Source organism: Gadus macrocephalus, chromosome 18 (assembly GCF_031168955.1).
Source record: "Gadus macrocephalus chromosome 18, ASM3116895v1".
Classification (NCBI taxonomy): Eukaryota; Metazoa; Chordata; class Actinopteri; order Gadiformes; family Gadidae; genus Gadus; species Gadus macrocephalus.
Genome location: NC_082399.1, coordinates 6,364,556 through 6,374,555, shown reverse-complemented (window position 1 = coordinate 6,374,555; position 10,000 = coordinate 6,364,556). Strand labels below are relative to the sequence as shown.

At 48.0% G+C, this 10,000-nt stretch overlaps 1 protein-coding gene across 2 annotated transcripts in view; it reads right to left on the bottom strand.

Moving 5' to 3' along the window:
• LOC132446691 (formin-like protein 1) overlaps window positions 1-10,000 on the bottom strand; it is a 26,495-nt gene that overhangs the window by 1,461 nt on the left and 15,034 nt on the right. The window contains exons 14-27 of one of the 2 annotated variants that reach the window (XM_060037119.1): window positions 9,245-9,560; window positions 8,451-8,762; window positions 7,826-7,950; window positions 6,326-6,528; window positions 5,378-5,612; window positions 4,937-5,005; window positions 4,762-4,842; window positions 4,417-4,546; window positions 3,597-3,760; window positions 3,098-3,199; window positions 2,665-2,763; window positions 2,175-2,289; window positions 1,593-1,693; window positions 1-1,167 (exon numbers count right to left, since the gene is read on the bottom strand). The exon at window positions 1-1,167 is cut by the window's left edge and continues 1,461 nt beyond it. In XM_060037119.1, the coding sequence (XP_059893102.1) occupies window positions 1,602-1,693; window positions 2,175-2,289; window positions 2,665-2,763; window positions 3,098-3,199; window positions 3,597-3,760; window positions 4,417-4,546; window positions 4,762-4,842; window positions 4,937-5,005; window positions 5,378-5,612; window positions 6,326-6,528; window positions 7,826-7,950; window positions 8,451-8,762; window positions 9,245-9,560 (2,043 nt within the window). In that variant the 3' untranslated portion in view covers window positions 1-1,167; window positions 1,593-1,601. The remainder of the gene's footprint in view (window positions 1,168-1,592; window positions 1,694-2,174; window positions 2,290-2,664; window positions 2,764-3,097; window positions 3,200-3,596; window positions 3,761-4,416; window positions 4,547-4,761; window positions 4,843-4,936; window positions 5,006-5,377; window positions 5,613-6,325; window positions 6,529-7,825; window positions 7,951-8,450; window positions 8,763-9,244; window positions 9,561-10,000) is intronic. The other variant, XM_060037118.1, reaches the window with a different exon arrangement.

The window sequence follows — 10,000 nt, the reverse complement described above, 5'->3', positions numbered from 1 at the left end:
AGTAGTTTTTGTAAAAGTACAATTATTGTTTTGGAAAAAATTACACATTTTTTTATCCTCCCAAACTAAAACACAACAAACTGATCTCCACTGGTATAAAATTTTATTAATTTAAAATTGAAAAACAGAAGTAAATAAAAACACTTTCATCCAGTTCTATTTTCTGTTGTATTATATGCAACTACAAATATTAGAACATCATATCATCTTGCAGTTCAAATTTCATGAAAAATATAGCTAATAAAATATTATGAATCTTTTCAATTTTTAACGTGTTTATCTAAAATTCTCTCAGATGATTAAAGCATGCACATTCAATTTTATCCAGTCATGTTACACTTTCATAGAGTTCTAAGATTAACTTAATAAACCCCTTGATTTGAGCGCTGCGTTTACGTTTTTTCTCCCATGCTGCATTGCTTGTCCCAATGTCCTTACACTGAATTAACCACACCCTAAATGCAACCTTGAATTTTTTTTCGCCCTTTACATAACCACCATTACACCTAAACTCAACCATCTCTAACAACCTAAATGTAAGCATTGCTAATGCATCATGGTAAATAGGCAACCGGCAGCTCCATCTATCACATCGTTTCTGATTGGTGTTCCTCTTTCTAATGATTGTCTAACAGAACCGGTCGAGATGGAAATAATAAGAATTAGCATTAGCATGTCCCTGAATGACAGATTCTGAAGGAGAAAGAACCATGAGATGTTTAAGAAAGGAACCACTGTGTGTGTGTGTGTGTGTGTGTGTGTGTGTGTGTGTGTGTGTGTGTGTGCATGCTTGTGTGTGTGTTCTTATGCGACTCCTAGTCCTTGGTGGCAGAGATCTGACCTTGTTCTGTCACTTTGAAGACAGCACTTTATGTAGATATTATATATGATCCTATTCCTGCTTGGCCTCTACATGCAGCTCTTTGTGCGCAAATCTTGTTATTCTGCTCTGGTTTCGTCTAGTCTGGTCTAGTGTAATCTGGGCTAGCATCATTTATCGGGTGGGATCAGGTCTGACCAGGTCTTGTCTGGTCGGATCTGGTCTCGTCTGGTGTGTTCCAGTCGCTCAGAGGGAGATGTCCGAGGAGACCTGGAGCTGCTGGGAGGTTTTCCACTTGGCACTTCGCCTCCCGCCGTCGGCCCTGCGGTACGGCTGGCTCCTCAGATCTACAGCCGGGCAACGAGAGACAAACACGCTTAGAGTTGTCCTTTCTTCGTTCTGTCGGCCGTGGTACCACCTGGAGTCTGATGGTGGCTGGCGGGACCCCTTCCCTACTGGTCCGAGATTAGCTTAAGCCCAAAGCACATGGCCACACGTGTCATGCCTGTTTGGGCTTTACGTTTAGGGGTTGCATTCCAGCAGTCGTCCTGTAGCGAGTCCACTCGCACTCGCTTCTTAAATCTCCGTTTTTTTGCCCTCGCTGAACATTTTGGAATGGAGCCTAGGATTCATTGGTATTTGTCTAAACCCCGTTGCCCCTCGGTGGAGAAAATGAGAGACTTTGAAAGCAGAAGAAATCGAGGGAGCAAGAAGGCGAGAGTCAGCGTGAGGGAGCGGTGGGCGAGAGAGAGGGGCAGAGTCCAGAGCGTACCGCAGGGAGCTAGCACAGCCCGTCGTCACAGGAGACGGCGTCGCCGTAGAAACGAGACGACCGTTTGGCCGAGCGAGCCGTGAAGGGCACGCTCTTAAGAGCTGAAGTCACCAGAGAGGGAGAGAGAGGGAGGGAGGGGGATAAGAGAGAGAAAGAGAGACAGATGGAGGGAGTGAGAGGGGGGAAAAAGGGTGGAAGAAAGAAAACAAAAGCGATTACAGAAAATCGAAAATGCCAAGGAGGTGAAAGCACTAAGGCAAGAAAGACTATCGAGTTAAAATGACAAGGAGTTGTAGAAAGAAAGAAATGTAGGACAAGAAACCATCTCCTACCATCACCATCTCCTGCCTTATCCTACCCTCCCCTACTCTCTCCTACCCCCCCTACCTTCCCCCACCAACTCCTACCCTCTCCTACCCACTCCTACCCTCTCCTACCCTCTCCTACCCTCTCCTACCCTCTCCTACCCACTCCTACCCACTCCTCCCCTCTCCTCCTCTCTCCTACCCTCTCCTACCCTCTCCTCCCCTCTCCTCCTCTCTCCTACCTCCCCTAGGAGAGCAGCCCTCCACCTCCTCCTACCTGTGATGATGTCCTCTATGGCGCCGTCCTTCCCCTCTCTGACCAGCGGGGCGCTCTGTCGCTTCTTTAGCTCGGCCAGGAGCTCCATCTGGGGTAACCTGGGAGACACCGGGACCTGGAGAACCCAGAACCATCAGGGGAGACCATCAAAACCATCAGGGGAGACCATCCAAACCATCAAAACCACGGGGGGGGGTTCTTTTGTTCGCTTGTGTTAATGTCAAAGGGTTGTCTGTTTAATTACATTTGACATTGAGTCATTTGGCAGGCGTGTTTATCCAAAGAGACTTAAAAGTGAGACTGAGAACAATCGAAGCTTACAACCATAATTGGAGCAGCTACAAAAGCTGAATTTACTGGATTTCCCCTCGGGGATGAATAAAGTACTCATCTAATTTATACAAACGAAATTGTGCTTTGCAACCTAATTTCTAAAATAACTCTGAACAGCACGCGGAGTCGTTATTATTGGATGCAGCAGCAGGGGTACCTTATTGTTCTCCGTGAATTTGGGTTTGGGTGAAGTGGGAGGAGCGTCGGCAGTCCCTTTCTCCTGCTTCCTCCTCAGCTCGTTTTCCCGCTCGGCTTGCTGCGCGGGGTTAGCGTTAGCATTAGCATTGGCCTTCACTGTCATTTGAAGCTTTTATTGTTTATTGTCTGTCTCCTTATTCTCCCTATCCCTTTTGAACATGAACTGCATTATTTGAGCTATGCACCTCTTGCTTAGGATCCTGAGGATTCCATTTGTTTGTTTATTACATTTTATTTCTCGCATTTTATTGCTCATTATTTTGTTTGTGTTCTTTTTTACACATTCACTAATACAGATTCATCATCAAGCTTGAATTATAACAGTGGTATAGCATTGGTTATAACAGCGACGTTGTCAAAATGGAGCTTGAGGGGTGCGCTTGACTTCTGACCTTGTACGCCTTGATGAAGCGGGCGAACACAGGGAAGAAGACGGACGGCGTGGTGGTCTTGGGGCTCTCTCCGAAGTACTCCACGGCCGTCGCGTACGCCTCCTGGTACCCCAGAGAACACACTCCTTACCGGCTGACTGTCTAATCACTATTTAATTATCCCCTCATTGTTAAGATATCCTTATCTGAAGCCACTTAGAGTGGGTACTGGTTTATTTTTATTTTTTCTTATGTATATGATACAGGTGTCATTAATGAGCAGGTATTCGTTGCGAGAGATGACTACAGGCAGTTGGGGATTGAACCCAGAACCTTTTTCGGCTGGGAGTCAAACATCCTAACCTATCTGCTTCCAAGCACCTCTTGAAAAACCCGATCACTGGCCTTGGGTCTCATGTTCGGTCAGCTGACCCCGAAAGACCACCTGGAACCACCAAGGTGGTCTTTCAGATCTGGGGTTAGGATGTGCAGGGGGAGGGGGTCGGGGCGGTGTCCTGACCTGGGCGGTGTTGGCGTCGGCAACCACGGCGTCTAGTGGTGCGGCCGTGCTGGACAGGAAGTGACTCAGGACGGCGTTTTCTGCTTCTGCTTCGTACTCGCTCCTGGTGACCTCCATGCCTCGTTCTAGAGCTTGCACGTCCAGTAGTACTCCCTCCAGAGAGACTGTGGGAGAAAGGGAGAGAGAGGGCAGTGGGGGGGGAGAGAGAGAGAGAGAGAGAGAGAGAGAGAGAGAGAGAGAGAGAGAGAGAGAGAGAGAGAGAGTGAAGTAGACTTGATTTGTTAACAATTCATTAAATGAACAGAGGTCAAAGAGAAGTGGCGTCAAACAAGACTTGAGTGGTCAGAATTTCGACCAATCAGTGGGTCTGTAGAGAGAAGCGGTCAAGTAGATTGGTTGATGCAGGCAGTGTTAATGTGATTCGTCCCCAGAGTGAAGTTTCTAGAATATAAGTCCACATCTGGCGCTATAGATAACCGGGCTGGTTCATAATCCACATCTGGCTCCATAGATAAGGACATGTAAAGACATTAATCACTTTATTAAAAACAGGAATAAATTAACATTAGCCTTTGAAGGTTTTCTTGATATTTTAGGGGACTTTTTTAAACTTTTCCAAAAAAAAAAAAAAGCTATTAAAAAACACAATGTTTAATTATTGAGGCTATTGTGCAATATTTGGCATATTGGTAACAAAATGAACAGTTATAATAGTGAAAAAATGTATAGAGTACAATTTTAAATACAGACAGATCGATTGATAGACAGGTGGGTAGATGGAAGGAGTGACAGACAGACAGGCAGACAGACAGACAGGTACCCTGGGCAGCCTTGTCGGTGAAGTGCAGCTCTGTGTAGAATGAGCGAAGCTCGGGGTACTTCTGATGGATGATGTCCACTATGAAGTGCAGCAACGTCTGCTTTCTGTCTGTGGATTTGGTCTCCAGCAGCTTGAGGAAAAGACCGAGATCAATTATATTCCAAGGATTATATGCCATACAAATATGTTAAAGGATTAGTGATAGTGATAATAGGATTAAGGTATTGCTAAGATTTTGCTAGCTATGTATTGTAGTCTTGAGGCATTGCTTGCTGGGGATTGTAGTCTTAAGACATCATTAGTTGGGTATTGTAGTCTTAGGCATCAGATGGTGAGGTGACCCACCAGGTCTAAACTCTGCAGTCGGAAGCCGTATGCCGCACCACGCTTACTGCTGTTCATGTAGTTCCCAAACGCTAGAATGATCTGGGGAAAAAAAGAGATGATGAAGTGCATTAAGCAGTATACCCCTATACAGCTACGGTCGGAGACATGAGCTACATGAGCTTAGCATAGTCACCTCGAGGATCTTCTTGAGCTTGCTGGACGACTGGATGGACATGGAGGCAGCGATGATGGCGTTGAGTTGCTGAACAGAAGGTAATAACAACAACGTTAATGTTCACTCTCTTGAAAACACAATCACAGGGACAGATGTGTAGGTTGTAGACATGGCCGTATCCTGAATTCAATTTACTCTCAATGTTAAAGCAGGGCCAGAATAATTGGCCAAATTAAGATGAGATACACAACACTGTCCTTGCCCAAAGAATGGTTCTAAAGCCTCAAAAACAAGCACAGCGCAAAATCAAACAACACACAAGATAAAACAGACTACTACAGGTTTTGGGTTTTGCAACATCCACAAAACAGGAACAGCAGCCAGGAATAATTTTATACTGACAAGCCCCGCCCTTCTAAGCCCCGCCTTCTAACCCCCTTTTAGCCCATCAGAGCTCACCGTCTGGAGTGAAACGATGACGCTGGGGAAGTTCCCCATGAAAGCGAGCGTGCTGATTCGCTGGGCCAGCCGGGGGATCTTGCTGAACTGCACCATGAAGCGGTCCTCCTCGCCCAGCTCCTCCAGGGAACGGCCCTCGCTCTCGTACTTCTGGATGAGCTTCAGCTCGTAGTCGGAGGGCAGGAAGCGCTCCAGCAGCTCCAGGAAGTCTAGGTTCAGCGCTTCCTGGTTGTACCTGTGGACAAGGAGGTAGCTCAGAATTTAGAGCATGACTTAAAGCTTCCCTGTGTCTTAAAGCTAGGGTAGGCCATTTTTTTTTAAATCTAGCCTACTCTGGCTGGTTTCTCCAAATTGCCTTCTCTCGCTTTAATGGCATTGGTTTTGAGAAAAGTGTCTGCTAAACGAGGAAATTGCAAATAGTAGAGAGAAGCTTCAGGCACTATAATGTTTATCTTATTTTTTTATCACCTGCTCAATTATTTACACATTCTAGTAAACTAGAATACACCCTTGGACTGTTTTCTAATTAAGAAATTAAGTGGAGAATTATTGATGATGTTTGGATGTTTGTTTGGACTATGCCCTTTGAGGCTCTTTAATGTTTCATGGTTTCGTCTAGCGAACCCATTTTGCTGATCTCCCCACTATGGTATTTACACCCATATTTATGACCACACATTAAAGGGGCACCGTCATGCTCCCGTTTTCCTTATTTAAGCTCTGCTTCACAGGAGTGTTGTGAGAAACCGCGATCTGCAACATCAAATCTGTTCCCGTGACAAATCGAAAGAGCAAAGAAAGCAAAAGGCCAATTATCCAAGCAGTCCATCGGAAAGTGACAATTTACGGACCCCATTTCCTGTGACCCAAATTACGTCGGAAACTAAGTTGATGCAGCAGACTTCAGCAACTTCTCCATGGCAACACACTGATGCTTGGACAACATACGTCTGTATGGCGGTGCAGATGTTAGCCGGGGTGGTCCCCGCCTTGCGCAGGGTGATGGCGAGGTTCTTGGCCCGGTTGGGGTCCATGAGGGGCACCCTGCTGGGCGTCTTGTGGACCACCCTCACCCTCAGCGTTCCCAGGTCCACCGGGGCCGTCTGGGACCTGGTCTTAAACTGCTCCTCGAAGCCCTCCATGTTCAGCTCCTGGTGGGAGAGACAGAGGGCGAGAGAGAGAGAGAGAGAGAGGACGAGAGACATTGAGCTCCTGGTGGGAGGGACAGAGGGCGAGAGAGAGAGAGAGAGGACGAGAGACATTGAGCTCCTGGTGGGAGGGACAGAGGGCGAGAGAGAGAGTGAGAGAGAGAGGACGAGAGACATTGAGCTCCTGGTGGGAGAGAGAGAGAGAGAGAGAGAGAGAGAGGACGAGAGACATTGAGCTCCTGGTGGGAGAGACAGAGGGCGAGAGAGAGAGAGAGAGAGAGAGGACGAGAGACATTGAGCTCCTGGTGGGAGAGACAGAGGGCGAGAGAGAGAGAGAGAGAGAGAGGACGAGAGACATTGAGCTCCTGGTGGGAGGGACAGAGGGCGAGAGAGAGAGAGAGAGAGAGGACGAGAGACATTGAGCTCCTGGTGGGAGAGACAGAGGGCGAGAGAGAGAGAGAGAGAGGACGAGAGACATTGAGCTCCTGGTGGGAGGGACAGAGGGCGAGAGAGAGAGTGAGAGAGAGAGGACGAGAGACATTGAGCTCCTGGTGGGAGAGAGAGAGAGAGAGAGAGAGAGAGAGAGGGAGAGGGAGAGAGAGAGAGAGAGAGACATTGAGCTAGTGTAGGGAAAGCGATTGAGAAAGGTCATCAGATATTGAGCTCCAGGTAGAAGAGAGAGGAAAGGCGAGAGACATTGAGCCCTTGGCGAGGAAGAGAGAGATACATTGAGCTGAGAGTGAGAGGCCTCCTGGTGGGCGAGAGAGAGGGCGAGCTACATTGTGAGGGCCCCAGTGGACGAGTGTGTGCAAGGGCGAGAGATATTGAGCTCTTGGTGAGGAAGGGAGAGATACATTGAGCTGCTGAAGAGTGAGAGAGAGATAGAGAGAGAGAGAGAGAGAGACAGAGACAGAGACAGAGACAGACAGACAGACAGACAGACAGACAGACAGACAGACGCGAGGGAGAGAGAGACAGAGGGAGAGAGAGAGAGAGAGAGAGAGAGAGAGAGAGCTCTCCTGGTGGGAGACAGAGAGGGGGCGAGATACATTGTTAGGGACCCCGGTGGACGAGAGAGCGTAAGGGTAAGAGACCGAGCTCCTGGTGGGACTGAGAGGATAAGAGGCATTAAGCTCCTGGTGGGAGAGAGAGAGAGAGAGAGAGAGAGAGAGAGAGGGTCGGCCGAACGGAGGGGGCGAGAGACAGCGAGGGACTGCAGAAGGGAGAGGGAGACCTCCAGTGGCGGGCACATGTAAAGCACTATTTGCCCTCTGCTGAGTAAGCCCGTTTGACCTCTCACCCCCAGCACGTGCTCGTCGTCCAGCTCTTTGAAGACGGTGCCCTCCACCTGGTCGGGCTTCAGGGCCTGCCAGTTGAACAGCGGCATGCGGTACTTGGTCTGGATGGTCTTCTTGTTGCGGTGGACTGGAGCACAGAGAACAACAACACACAGCCTTGGTTTGATCACCCAATGAGTGTCGTCGATTCACAGGTGCCATTCAATGGTTAGGCAGTCGCCTTTTCACCATATGCACGTATCATCAGGGGCAGGTAGGTTTAAAGGGGACATATTATACCACCAGGTGTGAGTGGTGGGACAAGCCGGTTTGAAAATCAGCCTCTTCTGACATCACAAGTGAGCTTGTCCACCTGGTCTCTACGATAGATCAGTCGCTCATCTATCCGTCGCTCATCTATCCGTCATCCATCCAGGTGGACACGCCCACTTGTGATGTCAGAAGAGGCCGATTTTCAAAACTGCTTGTCACGGCTAATCGCTTGTAACAGCTATAATGTGGATGTTGAGTGTCCACGCAGAGGTTTAATGGCTTTAGTGCACACAAGTCAGGCCCCTTTAACAATAAACATGTGACTCCACCCCTTTGGTAGGTCCTCCCCCTAGCTGGCCCAACCCCTCTTCTCACCTGTGGATTTATCTTCTCCACCTATCCGTGGAGGAGCAGACCCAAGGGGCGGTGGAGGAGGGGGAGCGAGTGGCGCTGGAGGGGGAGGAGGAGGAAGGGGAGGGGGAGGGGGAGGAGGAGGAGGTGGGGGTGGGGGTGGGGGTGGGGCTGCAGCAGGAGGGGGTGGAGCTGGATAAGGAGGCGGAGCTTGTTCAACACTGGCCAATGAGGGAGCTTCTTCAGCAGCGGTGAGGAAAGAAGCTGATGGTTCTGAAGGAGGGGTTTGTGGTTCAGTAGGGAGGTCCTGAAGGACATCCGTGATATTGTGTTGAACTGTCAGGAGATGGACAAAAAACATTCAGAGGAAGTGAGACATTCTGTATATAATACTGTTTCAAATGCACACAGCCTCATAAAATATCATAATTATTATTTTTTCCACTCCTAGAAGCATCATTCAATGTGATATATGATACTGTTATGTGTTCCGGACCACATAGTGTTAAACGCTTGCCCTGAAGTTTGGTTAAACATTGTGGAACTAACTCTGCATTCTAAAGCAGAGTCTACTCGGTCTCACTCTGTACTGGTGTCTGCAGGTCAAGCCAAAACAAATCAAGTGCTTTCTTGATAGATAAAACAAATTATCTAGTGTTTGATTCCGATTCCGATGTTAAGATGTGGCTCAGCTTTAGAAACAACTTTAAGGATAGAAAAGACCGGAGGAAGGTGGGATGTGGGTTGAGATGTGCAATACATCTGCCGTGTTTGGTACGTCCCGGTGTGAGGTAAGGTACCCAGAGATGAGGTCTGACCTGTGGGAGACACCAGGGGGTCTACAGAGACCACCTGCAGGTCAACCTGTCCGGACGGCGTCCGCTCAAGTCGGACCAGGCCCCGCTCCACCAGAACCTGGACTTGGGACTCCAACTGCTCCAGGATCTGGACCTTGGTCTCAAGCTCTCTGAGGGCCTGGGTGGAGTGCTGGAGATCCTGCTCTCTCTCTCGCTCTTTCTCTCTCTCTCGCGCTCTCTCTAGCTCCTTCTCCCGCTCAGTCTCTCGCTCTATCTCCCTCTCTCTCTCTCTCTGCTGCAGCTCCTCCACTTTGGAACAGGACTCTCGGAGACTCTCCTAGAAGAACAACAGAGTGACCACTATATGACCTCTGTCTTGGATATTACAACCATTAATCATGACGAGGTAATCATCATGGCAGTTGGCTCTTTTTGATAATAATAATAATAATGAGTGAGTAATGATGATGTGTTTGAAAATCAATTCAATCCACCACCTTGATTTTTTAGGTTATGTAAAGTAACTTTGTACAGATGCAATGAAAGTTAAAGAAAATGAATGTGAAGAAACTTGACTTGTGATGTAGTGATAAGTACGTTAACTTATCGTCAACGTGGGAAAATCTCAGATGACAGTAACCGAATATGATAGCTACAACTCCAGCCACTTGAAGCTGCCAATGGAAAAACATACCTATGCAGGCCTAATGTATTTTCATGCAAATTGATGTAGCCTAATGCAATGTAATATAATTTGGCATCATGTAATGGATAATA